This window comes from Ambystoma mexicanum, chromosome 3q, assembly GCF_040938575.1.
Source record: "Ambystoma mexicanum isolate Mex_15411 chromosome 3q, UKY_AmexF1_1, whole genome shotgun sequence".
In the NCBI taxonomy this organism is placed as follows: Eukaryota; Metazoa; Chordata; class Amphibia; order Caudata; family Ambystomatidae; genus Ambystoma; species Ambystoma mexicanum.
The window spans coordinates 247691649-247714641 of NC_090926.1; the positions used below are offsets into that span (position 1 = coordinate 247691649).

At 43.6% G+C, this 22993-nt stretch overlaps 1 protein-coding gene across 1 annotated transcript; it reads left to right on the plus strand.

Annotated features, from left to right (window-relative positions):
• Positions 1 to 10076: 10076 nt before the first annotated feature.
• On the plus strand, positions 10077 to 22797 carry LOC138581838 (aquaporin-2-like). The gene is made up of 4 exons (XM_069652837.1): positions 10077 to 10439; positions 11624 to 11788; positions 20474 to 20554; positions 20945 to 22797. The coding sequence occupies exons 1-4, from the start codon at positions 10077 to 10079 to the stop codon at positions 21137 to 21139; spliced, it is 804 nt and encodes a 267-aa protein (XP_069508938.1). The 3' UTR covers positions 21140 to 22797.
• Positions 22798 to 22993: the final 196 nt, after the last annotated feature.

The window sequence follows — 22993 nt, forward strand, 5'->3', positions numbered from 1 at the left end:
ATCATGTATGGTGAAAGACGCCTTAGCATTAAATGATAAAAGACAGATCTATTGTTAATTGGAACTCGTGCAAGACTAAGGAAAATGGACCCTCAATATGGCCAATTTCAAGTTGGAGGCAATGTCATCCCTGTGGCCCAGCATGTGAAAATGCTGGGAGTCTATTTAGACTCCCAATTAACATCAAATAAACATGTGGCATATCTGAGTTCATCATGCGCATACACTGTTGTGGCAGATATGTCCATTCCTATCCAAAAAGAATAGGTCAGTTGTGACTTCTGCCGCCATTAATGCTAAACTAGATTACTGTTACAGTCTCTTGGATGGCACCTTACAGTTAAATCTAAAAAGAAAATGCAAGTCATTCAGAATGGGGCACTTCGAGCAGCCTGTGGGCTCGGAAGGCGAGCTCATTTGTCCATGACCCGTCAAAAGCTACATTGGCTACCGGCGGAACAGCGATTGCAGCATAACGCCAAAAGCCTTGTTTAAAAGTGTCCATCAGGCAATGTCCCTGATACCTTAGTTCTTCGATCAAAAAATCACCTATAAGACGAACCCTGCGGTCTAACAAGATGCTCCTCTGAAAAAGGTTCTTAGGTATTAGCTTTGACGCTTGAGCTCCTTTGCTTTGGAATTCGTTTCGCTACTCTTTGAGGACAATTCCATCCTTGGCTCTGTTTAAGAAGAGCCTAAAAACTCTTTTCGATACAGACAAAGAGTGGGGAGGTTTGGGTATTAACAGCTCCAGAGTATATGTTTTTTGTCTGTTAGTTCTGTCAGTGTCCTTAGGCCTTTGAGTGTGTGGCGCTGTATAACAAATAGATAGTTACGAATGTCACTGCATGTAATGTGCAGCCTCATGCCCAGTTGCTGCTGTCTTATGCCAACAAAATGCCACTTAGTTCCTAGTATGCATTGAATTGATTGAATCGTTACCATCAGCAATCTGCAGGCTGTGGCTAATCAGATGTTCACAATTGACTATGCTGTATAAGGCTAATAGGAGATGTAGTCCAAAACATCAGGAGAGGTGAAGGTAGCATTAATATAGTTTGCAGTATATATATGTATATATATATATGAGAGAGAGAGAGAGAGAGAGAGAGAGAGAGAGAGAGATTTTGCTTTGATGCATGCATTATTCAGCTTCAAAGATGCCAGTATAACATAAGATTCACAGCTATCTCAAGGAGGCAAAGAAATACTTGTAAAAGCGACACTAATTTAAAACTATGAGATTATTCTGAGAATTTGCTTGGATTTATTGATCGTAACACTTAGGCATTTATAATAATCCATTACTTTTATAGCAGTTACTCCAAAGCATAAAACACTTGTATATAAAAATTAATGTTATTTAATATTCATTTGTTAACCTCAGAAGAATGAAGGATTGAGTAGACCTTGCTAAGATACAAACATGTGACCTACTAACACACACAGATCTCAGCAGTGAGCACTTAATCAGCTGAGCTATCATTAAATGTGCATACCACAGCATTTAGTTATGCGTTGGCTCTAGGGGGTTACATTTCTTATCAACATAGCACTTATAATTACAGTGCTTAGAAGCAGGAGGAATATGTCATGGCCCACTAATAAACCTGATAATAGTAGTGTTATATTTGGTTTAAAAACGACTGGAGGTAACAGGAGAGGGAGCTAGTTAGATGTGTTTCTTTTTAATGGCACAATTAATTAAACAACATGCTGTGCAACTATTGGATAATTCAGTGAGCAAAAGGCTCAACTCTGACATGTTCCAGCATCCACTTTCCACATTCATAATCACCCCTTCCTTCTTTGTGAGGTTTATAAATAAGGTACTATTACAGATCAAAGTAATAACACCTATTTTTATACCGCTTACCAGCAGGAGTGAGAAGTCGGACATGAAGCACGATGCATAAAAATATGATATAATACCAACACTTTTAACTGGATATGGGAAAATCTAGGCACATGGTTGTAGACTTCAGAAACATAAAACAAGTTAATTCTAAATAAGAAGCTCTAGTTCTGGGGGATTCAGTCTGACTGCCCTATACAGACAAACACTAATCTACTGCTGCACCTTTGCAAATACAGCACATTAGAGAATGCTAAAATGTTATTTCTGAAATTAAAGAGGCCTATAAGAATTCTCCTTATTTTTGTTTGCACACTGCCTCTGCAATCCCTTCACCAGGTCACATGGGAGTGACCAGGGGTAGCAGGTATAACATCTGGTCACCTGGTCACCCCCAAATGACGTCCATGAAGGTTCTCATTTAGGAGTACCTCCTTAATACCAGGGGTGTATGAAACACATAAAATCTGCAGGGGACAGGGAACACCTTCGGGACTTTGCTACAGACAAAAACCAACGCATATTCAAACTAACATAAGGAAAGGCCAGCCGAGTGCCAAAGCCTTAAAGCTCTGATAAACACATATGTTTAATACATTTTTTAAAGAAAACCCCAGCAATAGGGGCAGTTTTAAAAACGGTCACGCCTCAAACAAGTTGCAGAAATGGAAAAAACAAACAAAACTGAAATCATGATTACACCGGAAGACAGAGGTAACGACCAGTACATACCATGGCCAATAGAGCTGGGAAATCCACCAACACCATCCAAAGCTGTAAAAATCCTTGGAATCCTCACGGACAACGAGTTAAAACTTTAACCCCAAGTGAATGCAATAATCCAGAAATGCTTCTTCCTTCTACAAATTATAAAAGAGGTCCTATCCTACCGTTCCTCTCCTTCACGCACAAAACGCTTGCCATCATATCCCTCATTATGTCCAGGATTGATTATGCTAACAGCATATACCTCGGAATGCCAGAATACCTAATGAGGAAACTACAACAAATACAAAATGCAGCAGCCAGACTCCTCCTCAAACTCAGCAGAAAAGTTCACATCACACCAGCGCTCAGGATGCTACAAAGAGAACCTCTTTCAAAGCCCTATGCATCAGGCACAGAGCAATACACGGCCATGGAGCACGCGTTATCCAAAAGAAATTCTCCATCTACAAACCAGCTAGACCCCTAAGATCCTGCAACAACATACGTCTTGAACACAAATGGTCCAGGAAGAAAAAACTGGGTGGCTCAGCATTTTCCTGTTTAGCCGTGAATCTGTGCAAATACATTCCAAGGGAAATTTGAACCGTGGAGGACCATACAAAATTCAAGAAACTGCTGAAATCCTGGCTCTTCAACTCCGAACACAACAAAGCCAACTAAATGACGTCTTCACACCTGCCAATCAACCAAGCATGGGAAAAAAGAGAAGTAACCAGGAAGTTTGAGGGATAGAACTGGAAAGAGAAGCACCCCACTGCCCCACCCACCTCCGCAGCCAACATAGAGCCCCGGAAAAGAGAGGGTGATAAGCCAGAAACGCTATGGCCAGGGAAGTAGGCCAAGGAAAACCCAGGGATGGAAATGGGAAAGGGAGGGTCACTAACAACCCAAACTATTACTAACAATCAACCCTTCGCATACACCTCTCACATACTGCACTTAAACAACCAGAACTCCTCAGCACAGCAAACCGCACACACTTCACAACACTGCAACAACAAAACATAGCACACACAACCTTGCACAACACCACATGGCTTTCACCTCCCGAATCTTGCACCCAAGCTCAGTGAACAGTACATCCGAACTGAAGCTGTCAACAGCACATCACAGCTCCCTTGCTCTTCCTCCCGCTCACCTCCCCCCTTTTCTTTCTCACAGAACCACCAAAGCGCCAGGAGACCATGCAAGTGGCACTTCTGCGTGGTATAAAAACCTTTAACATTAACAGATTTCTCAACTATGCCACAATATTTAAAGCTGATTGTAAACAAGTTTTCATCAAAACAGTGTTAGAAAAAGTATTTTTGCACTGCTCAAATGAACTTTCAAAGTTTTGAGATCTTACAGCAGGGAATTTGAGAAAGCAGCGTTTTTGAATATCTTTCATGATATCGATGTAGTGGTAGTGAGGGGGCTTTTAAAGTGATCGGTGGACATGTTTTAGTCTCGGAGAATATTTTGAATGGTTCACTAAAGATTGGTTGCCTTATATAAAAAAAGGTAAAATCAGTATTTGAATGAGGTTTCTCCAAAAAAAGGAAATCCAAATCAGGGATATGTTTCTACACTGCTGGACCCCTGTAACAGTAGGTGTATTAGTGAGAGGTTTACAGTTATCTGCAACATTTATTTTGGGTTCAAAAACCAAATACTACAAACATTATTCCTCTAGTATGAAGGTGGCATGGTGAGACGAAACTTCCACGGTGTGATTTCTGTTCCAATGGCTTAGGGAAGTTCACAGTGCTAAAGTCCCAGGGCGATTAGAGGACACTACTAGTGGAAGATCACTCAAAATGCTGTCAATAAAGTATTAGCCTACTTGTTCGAAAAACATTTGACTTTTTACTTTTGAACAAATTCTTTTGATTGGTTTTTTGGTCGGAATTCGGTCAAATTTAATTAAATATATATGGGGTGGGGTAAGGGAATAGGGGAAGGTTGCGGGGAGGGGGGTCTCCCCCTGCATTTTCTACCAAAAAAAGACCAAAGATAATTTGGTGAAATATGTCTTTGGTGCGACACCCTGCAATGGGTGACCTCAAACGAGCCTGTCTTTATAACCTTCTCCTTGTGGAAAAAGGTAAATAGTTTTGCAGTCTGCTCCCAAAGAGCCTTAGGGTGCATCCACTGGCTTTAACCGCAGTTCTGCATATCATGTTTCACCCCCAAACAGTATAGACTAATTCTGTGGGGGTCACAGACAGACATCATGCTACCAAAAGGAAGGTTACATCTGCATAGCTAAGAAAAAGGTACCATAATCAGCTGATTTCTCCTATTCTGTGAAGACCTAGTCCCCCTATGGAAGCAGCCCCCTGCACAGGGAAATGCTAAATAATCCAAAAGCAAAAATTCCCATTGAACTATACACTGAAAAATAATTGGTCCCATACACATCGCTCTTCCTGTCAAACACTGCAGTGCTGAGCTGCTGGCATCTCCAGAGATGTACACAGGTGTACCAGGAAGCTCATAAATTACATCCTGACAGACAAGGGTATGTTAGCCTTTGAATTCCTGAAATGTATATACAAGCTCCCAGGCAAGGAAATAAGACCCTACACGCCATTCTTAATTTACTTTCGGTTCACAAATTTTCACTGGGTAGTCCCCACTCCCTTCATGTCATGTCTGGTAAATGCCCCCTTTCTGCATCAATTCTGTACACTCTCCTGAGGCAGTGGAAGGGAGGAGGAACGCAACAGAGTACACGAGATTGGTGGTCTATAGAACTGAGTTTAAACATTGACATACCAACATGGCATATGGTTTGCTGAGCTCCACAGGAATCGAAAGGGAGCATTGACCTCTTTTTTTATCCAACATGCAAAGCTCTTCTTACTCTAATGGTCTCCAACTCATATGTAGCAATGCAGATTATTGACCTGAGACAAACGCTGGCATTGCAGGGGGCACTTTTCTTCATATTTTATTTTCTGATCCTGCAATATGCTCCACAACTTCTCATCAGAGGTCTTCCCACACATCGCCTTGACTGCTGATGCTCATGTACCACTGGATCCTCTACTTGTTGACTTTTGGGTATGCACTCGGACTCTGCATATTTCCAAGTATTATAATGTGCCCTCATTGTGGTGAAAAGAAAAATAGTGACGTGTTGGAAAGTAACAAAAATACCCTCATGCAAGAACTAGATACAAGAGTTGGTGCAGTTATCAGCAAAGGAGAAGGTCTGGCATGCTGCGAAGGGCAGGGCAGATAGATATGACTTGATTTGGAATACTTTCAATGGTCTGTGCAGCTAATTAAGAAGCTAGTCATCTTGTCTGTGCTAGTGTTTCTTGATCTTTTATTACTTCTTTCAAAGTTGTGGTTATGGCTGTTGATTACAGACCAAAGTCCTAAAATTCTAGGACAGGCCAATGCAGCCTTTCATCCTTCAGAGTTTGATAAAAGATTACCAACTTTGGTTGGGGGATAAATATATGTTAATATGTTCTATATATAGTGCTTTGGCTTAAGCACTATATAAATAACACATAATTATCATTATAGACCTTCGAAAGAGTCATTATCGCTTGCAATAATGCCCTTCCTCCACTTAATACCCTCGGATTTTCCTCAGGCAATAACTTGCCAGTTGACATTATCCCACAGTAACTACTCCACCATTGGTCGATCAGACTTAAAATGTGCAGAGTGTGTAATGTCAATATTCGCAATGGCAAAACCTCCTTACCATCGACTGACTAACATCAAGCTTAGCCCTACTCTTACTACAACTTCATTAGCTACACACTGAGACCACTCATGTACTACAAGTAATAGCTTATGCAGTGGGTACTCCACAATACAGCAGTATCGTGGTTTTACACATTGACATTAATGGTATAACTATCTCATGTGTGAGAAACTGAGCACTGCCCAAAGCTATCGATGTACCAGGTACTGCATGTTTAGGGAATAAGCTCAGCATTCCCCAGTGTTATTTATCCACCCCTATGTTGACCTAACATTCATATGGTGCCCTCTATCAACAGTACACAGTAACTGCAGCCCAGGGTGAGAAGGCTAGTCCAAGGCTGAATTGTATAAATGAACCCCCATAAGCGCCCAGCCTCAGCCTAAGAGGATTCCTGCCTCACACATCAATATAGCCATTCCCTTACAAGCCCTCATAGGACTCAGGACCCTCCAGGAAGGCCAGGCTGGGGTTCTGGTCCCAAGGAAGCCATGGTCGACATCCCACCTCGGGTAAAGGTGCCCATATTTTTCTTCCAGATTTCCCATCTATAGAATCGGGCATTTGTGGCCATTCGGGGCATCGGGGAGTAAGTAGAGGAGCTGTGCACTGTGTATTTTCTTTGGAATGGTTTTCTACATGCTTTGGCTCACCATGACACTATGGAAGGCTCCAAGTCTGGCCATAAGCGCTTTTTGTGCACAAGCCTAGGGTTTTGGTAACCATGAAATAAATGAGGAAACCAAAACAAAATATTGCTTCTTTTGCTTGCTTTTCAGGGAGGTTTTGCCAACTTGACAAATACGGATTTCTGACAGACAACCCCTCCCAAATGTTGTTGGGGGCCTAAGGAAGTAAGCATAAGGGCATTGCCGCATGTGTTTTCCTGGGCATGGCTTCAACATGCCCAGGCTCTCCACGCTGTCAGTAATTTGCAGACATACCCCCCTTGCGCAGAGAACCCTTCCTCTCCAGCTATGTCTCCTCTTGGTGCTGCACCCAATACAATGCAGTTAAGCCCCACAATAAATTTAGTCACAATTGTACACTTAGCTCCTCTATCTTTTCCTTCTCATGCCTTCCTGTGCATCTTACCTATCCCTCATCCTCATCCCTACTATCTACCCACCTTTGTTTCTCCCTTATCCCTACAGAATGTTCTATCATTGCCTCTCTGACAAGCAAAGCACTTCAAAGCCATGAACTATGGCAGGAAGTGCTATACAAATGAAAGATAGCATAACATAACATAGAGCGACAACTCCAGGGGTTACACAATGAGAACACCTTATAACTACAAACCCATCTATTACACCCAATGCACTACCCAGTACTACAGCCGCCCGTTCCCTCTACAAAAGCCTAATGGTTTACATACTGACATCCTCCTTAGGTACAAAGAGCAATGTTCAATACCACAGTGTCCTGGGTTACACACAGAGCTCTTCGCAAAACAGCAGGGATGTCATTTGAGGGGTCGCAACTGCGACCCCTGTGGTCTCCCTTGTTACACCTAAAAAGACACATTTTAAAAACTGTTTTTTTAATGCAAGGTGGTGGGCTGTGGCCAGCACCACCTGGCTCTTTGCTTCTGGAGTGGCTGGCTTTCGTGTTCAGGCCTCTTAAAAAAAAGAAATTTTAAAAAAAGAACATGGATTCCACAAGACTAAGGGTCTCATTACACGGACGGCGGTAAGGGTTAACGGTCACCGTTAATGGTACCAGTGACCATTAACCCTTAACGCCTTACTACGAGGTCCCTTTGTGGGTTGGAGACTTTAACGCCTGCTTTTTGCAGGCGTTAAAAACCAACCCGCAAAGGGACCAGGGTGCTAATTACGGTACCGCAATTTGTGGCACCGTAATTAGCGCCTTCCCCATTCCCATAGAGCCCTATGGGGCAAAAATGGGAATGGGGAAGGGCAATGGGGGAAAGGGGAATTACCGCCCCGCCAACCTTGGAATAGGGCGGTAATTCCCCTTTCCACCAAGGCGGTGCCGGTATTTTACCGGCATGGACCAAGGTGCTAGTAGCACCTTGGTCCTCCACCTACCGTGTAATGAGGCCCTAACACTTTCAGCAGTGAACCAAAATAAGAAAGAATAGGAATACCAAATAATGTGTCTTTCTGGAATTCTATACAACAATTGCTAGACCCATTAAAGGTTTATTTCAGGCACACTTCAGGGGGTGAGCCACTGATTTAGTCTGTTCTTAAACACCTCAACTCAGCCTTTCATCCTTCTGAGGTCGATAAATGAGTACCAACACAAGTTGGGTGATATTGTATGTATATTTTGTTCTATATAAAGCGCTTAAGCGTAAGTGCTATATAATAGCACATCATTATCATTTGCCCATGGACGTCTGATTGCATTCACAGTAATTTGGTAATATGGGCCTATACACACTTATCTTAATGATAAATATGGTGATCCATTCTTGTATGAAATGTATATCACATTATAGTGATATTGTAACCATATTTTTCGTAGTGTACTTAGGAACAATGCTATGTGCAGCCACTTCCTGTTTTGTCAAGGGTTGAAAGCTCTTGTTCCATCACTTCCTGTGATATCACTTTGGGGTGGGATCAAATGACATCACTTCCTGTGATGTCATCAGGTGTCAAGGGTTGTGTGATGTCATTTCCGCTACCCCTGACATTTTGGTGAAATGACATCCCTGCGACACAGCATGTTTGTGAGTTACATCCTACGCTTTCTAGTACTTCCCTCTGTGGGAAATACACTTAACACTTTGCACTTGTCCAATCCAACGAGTTACACACAATCTTACACTGCTACAGTGCAATTTATGAATTGCCCAGTAGATAAGGGCAACGCAAAGCACTAGCCAGTATTACAGACCAGCTTCGTGGGTTACATAGTCACTGAGATCATGGTCCCTAACAGAGCACCCATTTTAGGACTACTCCCACCTTCCCACTCGCAGTCACCATGCAGAACCCTACGCACTTGCAGTAGTGCATTATATTGGATTACAACACATTTACTGTGAAAATAAAAAGAAGACTATGCGGTATTATGCTCCGTGGCTTTGGCATTTACTCCTATCCATAGCCAGGCTCGGACTGACCTATACAGTAATAGGGCAATGCCTGAACAAAAAACAGAAAATGCTAGTGTGGGCCAATTTTTTGGGTCAAAGTGGCCCACTTTGATGAGCTACTGGATAGTAGTTTTGATCTTTGCTGCTGAATAAATATTCTTTCAATTGCACAATTAGCATTATATTTTATCAAAAAAACTCCCCATTGGGCACTATTCAAACCGTCTGTCACTAAAGGAATGAATGGCCATTTGCAACTGTGGGCCACTTTTTCATTGGTGCCCGAGGCTATTTTATGTGCCAGTCCGAGCCTGCCCATAGCAGGACTTCCTAGTGTTTACTGCAGGCACAAAAAAGGAAAAATCCCCAGCTACGGAGTTGCGCAAAACCCCGTGTAATATGGCGCTCTACAGTAACCCGGATGAACTCACAAATCACGAGAGGCAATGTTATATAGCAGTTCAATTAGAAACCGTACACGATATTTAGCTGCAAGACACTGGCAATTTTCAGCATTACTAATAGGGCAGGTCAGGGCTTTGACGAGCAAAATGTTCCCTTTAAAGACGCTGGAGGGCCCCGCCTCGACTTTCTGGAATGGTCTCCTCCTGTACTGGTGAATATAAGCCTGTGTTTTCAGCCTGCAGCAGAGTGAACGCAGAATCTCAGCGACATTTTCTCTTTCCTCTTCAGGCCCTTCAAAATAAATCATGAAAAAAGAGCTGTGCACCGCGGCTTTCACCCGAGCCTTCCTGGCTGAGCTTTTGGGCACTATGATATTTGTTTTTTTCGGCCTGGGCTCTGCACTGCAGTGGCCCGGGTCATTGCCCAGCATCCTGCAGATCGCGTTCACCTTTGGCCTGGCCATTGGCACCATGGTGCAGGCCTTCGGGCCTATCAGTGGGGCTCACCTCAACCCAGCAGTGACTCTCGCCTTCCTGGTGGGGTCGCAAATCTCCTTCCTTCGAGCTGTATTTTACATCCTGGGTCAGCTGCTGGGTGCTGTAGCCGGAGCAGCGCTTCTGCATGAGTTCACTCCCTTGAGCTTTCGTGGGAACTTTGGGGTGAACGTGGTGAGTACTATATCGGCATACTAAGAGGGTGGGTTGGCCGTGTACCAGCACCTAGGCTGCACCGGGCATCTTGCAACATTTCTGTTGTCGGGACCCCTAGGCGATTTCGTTTTGGATGAGATCCAACACACGCAAAGCACATGCTTGTCTGCACGGTGTCTAGTTCTCAGGCCTTAACATCATTGTAAAAATGAAAGAAGGACTTCTGCAATTCAATGTTAATTGTAGAGATCACTAGACGAGGACACGCCATCAACCGTGTTTCTCTTACACGGCTCTGTATAACTCAATTCACACTATCACAAAATTCTTCTGAGTGGAGAGGTCACACCTGTTTTTCCAGGAAAACTTTTCTCTTAGCGGGTGAGCTGGACAGGGTAGCGACGCTTTACCCTCAAAGTTAACTCTTTATGTGAAGAAGGGTGGATAACTATGGGGCAACGTCAGTGGCAGATTTAAGGCAAAGGGCCCCTTGGGCAAAAATTACAGAGGGCCCCCAAGTGGGCGGGTCCTGGAGGAGGGGCCCCAAAGTGGGCGTAGTTGCGCAAAGATGAACTTTAGGGACACATGATTCATTTTATTTAAATTGTGATTTTTAAGGCCCGAGCGCAGACATCCAGCCCTGAACTAATATTACAACAAGCAGAATTCAGGTCTGCTTCAATCCGCATTATTTCTTAACTATAATACATTAAATACTTGCAAGAGCAGAGGAGCGTGCATTTCTGGAGAGGGGATACGGCGAGAAGTAAACTGCCCAGTCAGAGCACCCTGGACTGAGCTGCAGAGAACAACTGGGGAGTGATTAACACAGAGTAATAGTGGGCATTGTGCACTGCGCGGCAAGCTTTTAAAGCCCATTAATAGATTAATTGCCTCCATTACAGTGCGCTGTGACCATCTGCTGAAATTCGGGTCTGACTGCAAAGTGTGTCTCAGAGAGAGACTAGGAAGGGAAGGGGTGGGGCAGGGCACAGGGGCCCGCTCGCCATTTGTCTGTCTGCCGACCGTTAAGTCCGCCACTGCGCAACGTGTTCCTAGTGCTTGGAAAGAGGTCGAGTCTGGCATTAAATGTGCTTTAAATCACCAATAAAATAAAAAACAAGTCAGCATTGACTGATGACTGGTGCGTTACAGAATCGTGCGTGACCTGCTTCTGATGCGTGCATGTTTTTCTTCTCCAGCCCAGTTACGGTGTTAGGCCTGGCCAGGCCATCGCTGTGGAGTTCATTCTCACACTGCAGCTGGTCCTATGTATTTTCGCCTCCGTCGACGGCCGCAGAACAGAGAGCGCTGGCTCGCCGGCCCTGTCCATAGGTTTCTCTGTTACACTGGGACACCTGCTCGGGGTAAGTAAGAATCCATGTTCATATCTTAAAGAATTGAAGAGATGTAGTGAATGGTGCAAGTGTGCAGAATGTGGGGGCTGAAAGGCCCAACACGCCACTAGAAGGTTGTTGTAGGATGGTGGGTCCGAGAGGTGGTTTCCGTTTGAAAGCGCAGGAAATGGAACAGAGACTGTCTCTGGAGGTGCATGCCTATTATACAGGAATAAAGTATGCACTACCAGACTCTGCAAACAGAGGGCTGGGGGGTGTAGAGTGTTTGAGGGGGATACCAGTGGAAATTACGCAAATGACTAATCTGTGATCTTCAAACTGTGGGGCTGGCTCACCAGGGGGACTCGAAGGATGCCCAGAGGCGGTGGACAGAAAATATAGACAGATATGGCATCTGTAGAGGGCGGGGGGACAGCAACAATATTTGTACTGGTGGGGCATGAGTACCACTGGCCTAAGGCAGCGAAGTGAATGACGTAGGTAGCCTCAGTTTAGTCCCAGCTTTCCTTAAGCAAGTCAAGTTGCAGCGGCAGGAGTGGACTGGAGGGAGTGCAGACTAGCTAGCGTCAGGGCCAGTCACGCAGAAAATGTGCTGTAAACACGGCCTGCCTCTAAATGCGCGGCAACCCAAGCACGCCATCTCTTGGAGGAGACGACTGCGCATGTGCAAAAGGCAGGAACTGGGACAACAGAGGGGAACCAGCAAGACAGGGCACGCAGGTTGACACTCAGATTTATTTAATTTATAGAGGCTTACACTTTGTTAAAACCATACTCTTGTTACACTTCTTTGTATACAATTGTTACACTGTGGTGCATATTAAAAAAAAAAAAACAGGCAATGCTTCAAAAAAATGTAATCCATTCTCTCGCTCTCTCTCTCTCTCTCCATATATATATATATATATTTATATATAAATATATATATATATATATGCTTGTGCACGTAGTCCTGCTGATTCTCGTTCATGTGGTGTTTCGCATAAAAGAGCATCATTGGATCACATAAGGAGAAGTAGAGCTTGGAAAAGTGTTTGTAGATAATGCAAATAAAGCCTGAATACACATACGACCACGTCACAATAAGAGTAACATAATATAAGTGTGTCACCACAGCATAGTTCAGCCGCCATAAAGCCCAGTGCTTGAAACTGGTGGCCCTGCAGTCAGCCTATGTTTGAACATACACAACAGTATAACAATTGCATACAACAAGTGTAGCCAGAATTTGGTTTTCCTCATATTTATGTATTGGTGCAATGAAGCCAATAATGTCATTACTTTAAGAAGTAACAAGACCGTGTTAAGTGTATTAATGTACATTAAAGATAATACACCAAATCTAGGCCTATTTTGGGTTCATTAAAGGAGCTATGCACAGGACTCTACATTTCTTTTACAGCATCATAAAAACTAGATACAACATGCAGTGATTAAACATTCTGATGGGCTAAAATACTGGTCTATGTAACTAAAAGCTTTTTTCCACAGCAATGACTTCTCTAATTTACAAAATTTCAAATAATCAGATGTTTGGAAGTTCATTCTAGTGCTTGCTGCGGCTCCTGAAAATGTCAGATTCAGGCTACATGTCCTTTTAAAGTTGGGCACTTGCAACCTCCGCACTTCTCTCCCCTCCACTGATGATCAACTCATTGCTTGTATAGCATGGGGCTCACTGTCCATGCAATCTCAGTGGGGGGCATCATGAGTGATATATTGGAGGCCTAGCAGGATGGATTCTGACTTCAGAAGATTGCTACATGTGCAAGAAAACTGGCCTCTTTGTGCGTGAGGGATCTTGATGTGCAAATGAACAAACCCCAGACCCCTCTAGTTTCATCCTTCTTCCCTGGTAACGTCGGCCAAAGTCAAGACCTACGCAATGAGTGAGAGGTATGCCGGTTCAAAAACTCAAACAAATACAGTACGAGCTTTTTTCCAAACCAAGTCATACAAAAATGAAATTTTATTATCTAATTATCAATTACATTTTGGAACGAATTGATAAAAGGTTCCCGAGAAAAATAGCTTTAACAATTGCATCTATATGATGGAGCCGGTAAGCCTAATTTATGGGGTATGTTTTCTATATCGTACTCACATATGTTTAAAATATATCTCATCGTATGGATTTTTGCTATTTGCTGTTGCACAGTCTTTTCTGTCTTAATGCCCATTATTCTTTGTGGGATACTTATAGAGTTACTTCATTTTTACTTAACTTTGGGGGATCCTGGAATTGCTCTAATCTTCTCCATAATGCTCACCGTTAACTTTCGTCCTCAATCTTCTTTGCACGTCTACATCCTAAAACGGCTACAAGTTCAATGTCATTCATGTAATAGCTGGCAGACTGTAGGGCGGCTCCACCTCACATATACAGAAAATAGGACTGGATCACTAGCTCAATCGGACAACAAGGGATTTCCACTTTTAAGGTTAAAGTAGGCTTTCAACCTACTCTGGGACTCGCGAGTGAGGCTGTACCAGCTCATCTTATCCTACCATTTTGCGTTCGAGCTACAGTCACCTTTCACACAGTCTATTATTGACTGCACCTCGATTGTCCTCTAGAATCTGCAGTCCTTGAATTACTATTCTAGTGTCTGCCTGGTGGAAATAATGTAAAATTGAATCCTGAGTCAAAAAAAGCAACAGCAAATTAACTGGGTGGCTGTAGCCCATCTCAAGTCCATCATGCAGGCAAACAAAATGTGTAACTGACTACCTATTGCACTTTGAAACTGCCTTACAGTCTGCTTGATTCCAAACATGTCTTCTTCTCTGCAGTCCGGATCTACGCTCTACCTCAATAGTTACACACACCCAAGCTATCACAAAACATTACTTTTCCCTTCTGCGTCACCCCTTGCCTTTGACTGTAACATTTGATCCTTTTAACCCCCCTCCCCCATCCTCATAATCTCACTAGTCCTTTTTTTATGCAGACTTTGGTCTGGATACCCCAGGGTATAATATGCTGTCTTCAAGGCAAGCCAGGTACATTGATACCACTCAGGGGTGATTTTGCGCAGTATAAAACCTTATAACATGACATAACATAATGAAAGTCAATATAATCACAATTACCATGGCTTCCTATGGGGAGCAATGTTAATCATATACTTTGGATCACTGTCCAAAATCCATCACCCTCTGGTTTTCCTTGCCTCTTTTTATACTCTTAGCTTGTCTAATTAGTCCTTATAATGAATAGGATTGGTTGCATCGTTCTATCTTTTGAGGGATCACTGTTGCCCTGTGACCCTTTATCATGCCTCCCTTCAATGTGTTTCACCTTCCCTTCACATTCCTCTCAAGTATTCCAGGTTCTCCACCTCCCCATTCTTCATAATTACCTGATTTGCTCTGGAGCCGCGGGGTGAGGGCTTGACTGGGGCTGTCACCATCTTAAAGTCAGAGGGAACTTTCCTAGTGCCCACGCGCCTCCAAAACTTGATCTCCTGCTGTGCTGGTAAAGTATCATTTCTTTGTGTGTCAGCTGCTCGCATTTCCCCTGAGAGCCCACATATCTGTGATTCTTCTCCTACACTAGCAACCCATTCAAGCTGTGGGGATCTCTCTCTAATTCCCATTGCCACTGTATGAAAAACAAGAGGGGGCTAGGCGCGCACTTCAGTTCCCAGCCAATATACTACCTGAAACAGAAATTACTGGGTTAAATCTCAAAAGTGTCCAGTACATTCATAAGGTTAAATCCCAACTGCTGCCAAAATGTTCATAAGGTTGAATCCCTTCAGCTCCCATTGCCACTGTAAGTCAGGCGGGCCAGAGGGTTCAATGGTTCACTTAATGTTCCTTGTTTTTTGTAGAGGCGTTGTCGAACTATTCCTGACGGAAGAGGTTGGGGAGGGTATGCATACCCTCAAGGGAATTCTCAATGTATCACCTGCAGTGGTCACATTGCGGAATGGGCAGCTCTCCCTCGACCCTGATCCTCTCCTCTTCTCTCAAGAATATTCAAGAGATCTCATCCTAAATCCTCCTAAATCCTCCTTTTCAACTGCCTCTGCAGGAATATACATTTTGTGACAAGGGTTGTCATCTGAGGAAATTCACATTAAAGTAGAGTTTACCTCTCGGTCATAATCATAAAATGTATATGGCTGCAAACTCAAACTACAACATAACCCTTGAGTTGCTGTGCTTAATTCATGCTAGCCAGGTCAAGGTTGCATAGTTACAAGACAAAACCTACAGACAGTTGAATAATATTCAAAGTCTTTATGCCACTCTATGGCCAGGCATTATATGACTTAGTGGCCCCACTCCTGTGGAAATAGTTTGCAAATTATGTAGGTTATGAGTTGTTTGCAGATGTGGTGGCACAGAGAGGTTGGTCCCCACAGGAAACCCCACGGTTCGAGGCAGCATCCGACCTGATTTTCGGATGTTTTGTGGTTTCCGTAGAGCATGCGCAGGAAGTGCCTGTGCAGCCCTGGCAATAAGGGTTGAGAGTGAAGGAAGTTAGAGGAAAAAACCTGCTGTCATGCGGGAGCATGGTGGCCATTTTGGTCGCAGTGACGACGACCACAACAAAGTCACAGCTCGGAGCATTACCACGTGTGGATGATCATCATTCTGGGGTGCATCTTCCTTGTCCCAGTACTGGGTAATCTTCTTTGTTGCAGTTTCTCTGGCACTAGCAGTGAGAGTAATTTCAAAACATTCAGGTGCAGTGTATTTGGACAGTGAAGTGTCAGTGGTTCATCAGCCTGAGCGGGCGTGAAGGCTGTTTTTTGTGAGTGTGTGCAAGGTTCTTGATACTGGACTGTGCAGAGGTAGGAGGATGTTGGTGATGGTTCATCCTCCTGAAACCTTCCTGTTGAACCCGAGGGCACCAACTACACCCTGGAGGCAATATTGGAATAACTATTTGGGGGCAGTAGAGTATGAAGGAATGGCTCCATGAAAAATAAATGTTGCTCTTAGACTCTCTTGGGGAGTAGGGTAAAACAAAATAGACCAATGCTGCTGATAACTGATACTCAGGGAGTGGTGACTTGGATTAGTACCAGAAGACTCTTCTCCAACTGGATACCTACTATGCACTCAAGACAAACATAGCAATAAACCGTTATCATGTTTATACTCAAAGGCAAGAAGACAATGAGTCAGTGGTGGAGTATGCCAACGCGCTAAGGACATTAGTAAGTATGTGTGAATTCACTGTCAGGGTGGAGACAGATAAACTTATAAAAGTTTCAAATTATCATACACACCAATAACCCAGTTGTCCAAAAAAGGTGTGGATGTGTGGGAATCCGACCTTGGAGGAGGCAATAGTGATTGCCAAAAAAGTGAAACACACAGTTGTGTTCCCGGACAATAAAGGAAAAGAAGAAATGTGACATGGTGGAAGCCAACAAAGCTGACGCAAGTAAAGAGCAGGGTCAAGTAAATTTGGTCACCAAAAGGAACAAGAAAGGTAGTGCAAAGAAGGAGGATCCCAAAAAAGAAACTGAAGTTAGAGTGGAAAAGAAAAAGCTTTGGCACCTTGGATAGTGAGTAAGGGAAGTGCTACAGGTGTGGTCAAAGAGGTCACTTAGCCAGCTTCAAGTTGTGCCCTGCCATCAAACAGAAAGTGTTCGAAATTTGGCCATGAGGGTCATTTCGCGGTCATGTGCCGTAGGAAGAAGAATGTGTCATGCGTTCAGGAAGGTGAGGAGGATGAGAGCTCAGATGATGAGGATTGTGTAGTAGTTGTGAGGGAGCCCAAAGAATACTATTTCCATATGAAGTGTCCCAGCTGCAAAATTAGAATTGATGGTTTCCTGGTGAAGGTAATGGTGGATAGTTGCGCACCTTATTCGATCTTTACTGGGGACCGGTGTGAGAAGGTGCAGGAGGTTGGTCTGAGAAGTCCACTTAAAGTTCAAACATCAAGAACCATGGAGGATATGAGGGTTCTAGCATAGTCATGAAAGGAATGTTTCAGGCTGTGCGGAAATATAAAGGAAGGTTGGCCGTGAATAATGTAGCAAAGAAAGGACTAGATGTACAGTTTTGGGGATTAGGCTTGATCCCATGAGCGATGAACCTGTGTTGTTTGTGCACAACAATGCCACTGATGAAGAACAGTTTCCAGAGGTTTTCAATAATAATGTGGGGTGTTTGCAAGGATTTACTCACAGGATTGTGTTGAAGTCAGAGTGAAAACCTGTGTGCCACAAGCTGAGGTACATTCTGATGTTGATCAGAGGAGAGGTAGAAACTGCACTCTAGAGGCTTCTTGAAGGGGGCATAATTAAGCGAGTGGAGGCTGCTGAGTGGGTCAGTCCCATCGCGGTGGAGCGCAAAAAGAATGGAAAAATCAGAATATGTGTAGACCTTAGGGATGTTAATAAGAACATTGTGGTAAACAAATCTCTGCTGCCTATAATCACAGAGATGCTGAACAATGTCAGAGATACTGTGATGTTCAAGAGTATTGATTTGTCTGCAGCATATCATCAAGTGCAACTTACAGAGGTTTCAACCGCGAACGACGTTCATCATGCTGTTTGGACTTTTCTGCTATCGTAGAATACCATTTGGTTTAGCGTCGGCAGCATCAGCGTTCCAGATAATGATGAACAAAATACTCAAAGGGGTTGATGGTACACTTATGTACCAAGATGGCATTTCGGCATGACAAGAGGTTGCATGATGTATTGAGCAAACTGAGACACAAAGAGTTGCCAATTTAACCAAGTAAATGTCATTTTAGAGTCAAAGAATTGGGATGTGGTGAGGGGTATCGTCCAAAGGTGGATGCCATGAAAGCTGTAAGAGAGGACCCTGTGCCCAGGAGAAAGGATGAAGTTGGGGTATTCTTAGGTCTTGTGGAATTTTATAACCAATTTGTCACTAATTTTGCTGTGTTGTCAGAACCTATTCCAATTACGGTCCCAGCAGTGTGGCAAAGTGTTGCTAGGCAAGAGTAGGATGCCAAACTGCTGGCATACCCTTTCCTTGAATGCAACTCCACTCTCAGAGATGCTTTTCTCTAGTGTAGTTGCAGCGGTTGGGCCACTGTACTGTTGGCTTCATTCTCCTCCATGCTTCCTTTCTTATGAAGTTGTCAACTTTAAAAAACGTTTTCCTTAATTGTGATGGCCTACCTTGTCCACTGAATTCAGCATGCCACATTTCTCAAAGTGCACCATGAGGCCCTACTGCCAGGGCTGCTTCATTTTTCACAGTGGTGGGGCCTTGCTCAAAGCGCTCATCTCCAGTTGAAGTATGGAGGCTGTAGACTGAGTAATTCTTAGTCCATTTATCTGTATTGCAAGATATTCCGTAACAGCCCCACAAACCGATTCAGGCATCCATTCCTCCTCTCTCCTTCTCCATGTGCATGCCCTCTCTACCATTCCACATTCTCCTCCCACATCCTACTTCCATCCTAGCATGGGCTTCTAGTCTTGCTGCAACACAGACAGAGTGTGATTAGGTCAATTGAAATCCGAATGCTTTAGTTATGGCTGATTGTCCATGGAGAAGGTGTTGCTAGGACAGACTTAGCTGTGCTGGCTACCTGACAGACTTAGCTGTGCTGGCTACCTGCTCCCAGCACCTGAAATCTCTGTGCTACCATTTGGAACTGCAGTCTAGAATGCCTTTGGAGAATTCATGCTGCAAAGGAGAATAAAGTCCTGCTGCACTATGCGAGCCAGGCACAAAGCATAGGAAGAGGATGTTGGGTGTGTATGACTGACTAGTTCAGCAGTAAAGTCTTCATCTTTAGAAACCATTATTGGGAAACGTAGATGACATGAATGGCAGGATCCAGAGGCTGACTGCCTATCTAGTTAGGGATGCACAATGTGGCTGCGGACACAGTGGTTTAATCACTTTCTCCCTCTGCCAAATCCCGTGGTTTTGTCCACGATGCTTGGCTCTCATTTCCAGCAGATCAGCAAAACCTATAGCTTCCAGCTTTACCAGTTTAGAACTATTCAGTCTTTTGATTTCTGCACTCTTGTCCACACTCTTGTAATCTCCTAGGCGTATTCAAAGAATGCTACCCCCTAGTGGGTGTTTCTGTGCTTCTCCTGTCCTCTTAACCACTTTTTCAAGTTTATGGATTGCTCTGAACTGCTGCACTTTCAATTATAGCCGGTGTTTTGTGGACTTGGCCATGCAGCAGACAGGGCTTTCACCAGCCATGGACGCACACATTCTGTGCAGTCAGATTGGGGGAGCTGTTCTGTCTGCAGCTTCCAGAACGGGGACTTGTGCCTTGGAATTTGAGAATGTGAATTTGAGAATGTGACACTCATCCTCTGCAACGTTGCTGCAGCAGCACTATTGCCTCTTCAGAAGGACATCCATTTTAAACTTGCCTGGCTGGCACACAAGGACGTGTATCTGGGAAGCCAGTATAGCTTAGTGAAAAAGGTAAGGTGTCAATGATTACAAACAGAGCCTTCTCGTCTTGATGTTGTACTCTCTGGAACAATCTGCCCCCTTGCCCCCAGAGAAAATTGTTATTGGCTACCCATCCTTTAGTACACAACTCAAGGCCTGGTTGTAGAGAGATGTTTCATTTTTAACTTTATGTACAGTGCTCTGACATACTTTGTGCCTGGTTTGTGCGTTATGAAAAAATGAACGAACGCGTTGCATATGAATGATTTATGGCAGATTTGAAAATTATTCTTCTCTAATCCTACTCTCATTCGGTAGATCTACTACACGGGCTGCTCAATGAATCCTGCTCGATCCTTCGCCCCTGCCCTTCTAACAGGAAACTTCAGGTATCACTGGGTAAGAAATGGGGTGTCGGGGAGGGGGTTGAAATCTCCAAGTTTATGAGAAGAAATAATCAAAACGTATAATTTATACAGTGCTAGGCAGGTGTAAACTGCAGACTCAAATGAAAGTCAGCCTGGATAACAAAAGATAACAGAAAGCAGGAAACTATGAACGGCTGGCTGCTAGTTTAAGTGTGAGGAAAACAATCACAGGAAGAAGGTTATTTCTTTAAGTGTACTGGCATGACTGGCTGTAGGTAATTGACTGAGTAAAATGAATTTTGCATTGAAACTGACATAATAAATAGCTTGCTGGCTTTAGCAGAGAACATACACAGTGGTTGTTACAGTTTCCTGTGGCAGATCAGAGGATGCTTAAACACTTCCCTTCTTTTCTTTGCAGATCTTCTGGTTCGGACCAATGGCTGGTGCTACTGTGGCATCCATGATTTACACTTATCTGCTCAACCCCCCAAAAAGGAGCTCTGCCGAAAAACTGGCAGTGTTGCAGGGAACCTTCGATTCGGAGCACGAGCAGGAAAGGGAAGAGCACCGGAAGCAGTCTGTAGAGCTCAGCTCCCTCTACAGCATCTCCTAATCTCTGGCCAGAGTGTAAGACTTGGCGGCCAGCACTATGCACATAGAATGCAAGTATCACCTATTCGTGCAGTGCTCTGGTGCAAAGACAGATCAAATCCTGATGATTTGGTAGCGTGCGAAACAGCTCCAATAGAGCAATGACAATATTTGATATGATAGGTTATTTATAACGCGCTTAATACCCAGAGGTTTCTAAGCACGGACCCGCGGATCGAACCACGGTGACATTGTTGCCCCTAAGATATCCTCCCGAGACATGGAAGACTAAAGTACTGTAAAAGCGAGGAACGGTGGTTTGGAGACACGGCAGGTCCGCGGAATGCTCCGCACTGATCAGCAGGTAACTTAGTGTGACGTTCTAGATGCCATTTCCAAAAAGTTGAATTATCCTCCTTGAATTGGGGAGGTGGTTATAAAATGAGAAATTAAAACATTCATGAAAATCTAGCCTAGGAAATCTATTTCATACATGTGCATGTTCATAAGTACAATTTATTGCAAGATGCACCATTAACAGGGCACTGGGGTGTAATTGGAATAATTTTTTCCAGTATGCACAGAAGAAGAAAAGTAGCCTCCAAGAGCAGCTCAGCCACAAGGTTAATGGACCCAAACTTATAGCATACAAAACAACTATAGGTATTGAGATTTAGTTGTAGGCATGACTTGCCTACAAAGTGTGAGTGTATCACATCTAGGTATGACAATAATGCCACGTTGTCGGACAAAGCTGTAGGTATTGATCAACAGAAAATAAAGAAAACCAAAAAACACAGACAATGCAGCCTACGACCCCTTGTGTGGAGCAGTCCTAGAGTACTCAGAAAGTGTACTGAACTAGACCTCCTTGGGTTAATGTACGTCGCTTTGATTCACGGATCAATGCAATACATATGTAAGCACAACGATGAATACAGATTTCCGTCTCAAACTGGTATATTCAATATATGTGTTAATAGGAAATAAAGAATCTCTCAATTTGGTTCCCCTCTTTAGACTGTTGCTTTTTAGTTTTCACAATTAGGTAACGCTTCAAGTGCCACCTATAAGCCAAAACGATTGCAGTGTAGTACAGCTAGAGGAGAGGAGTGTGAGGACGGACCCACAGTTTGTAGCTGTTGTTTGGCTATTTACCCACCCATTGACCTCCCAGGGCCATCCGAATCCCTATGGCCGTTCCAACCCACTTCCTGCCTCCCCCACGCACACCCACTAAAACATCTTGGAATCTCTTTGAGCTACGTTTATCAAGCAGTAGCATCAAACATTGGCCTGCCAGTGTTATTTTTAAGCAGTCCGCTGAGAGTTAATTGCAGCTGTAAATATGCTACTTGTGTAATGAAATTGTCCTAATCAAGTGTGCCTTCAGCCATTTGGTTTATATTTATTTGCACTGTTAAAAAGAAGCATTGGCAAAGCCAACAGTTTAGGCTTGTGTACAGGTCCTATGCATTTGCCAGACACTGCTATCATGTGCCCACGTAATCACACCATTTCAAGCTGGCTGTTGACATTTTATGACCAGGGAGTACTGTTATGGTAGTGCCTGGAAAATGCCTGTCCATGTGCCTCCACAAAATCCCAAACTGCTCACTGAAAATCCCTCCAGAAAGCGAGAACAACATCTAGCCTCACTGTCATCATTAAAGGAATGGTTCGCCCAAAAATGTTTATTTCAAAAATAGATAGGCAACATAAAAAAAAACGATTGGCATTTTTTTTTTTTGAAGTCCCTATGTAAAATTTTGAGCAATTCAAGCTCAAAAATTGAAAAAGCAAGCACATGGGTGCATCCATTTTGTGAAATGGCTGCCCGCCTGTGCTGGCTTTTGCGGCACTAATGAAGGAAAAG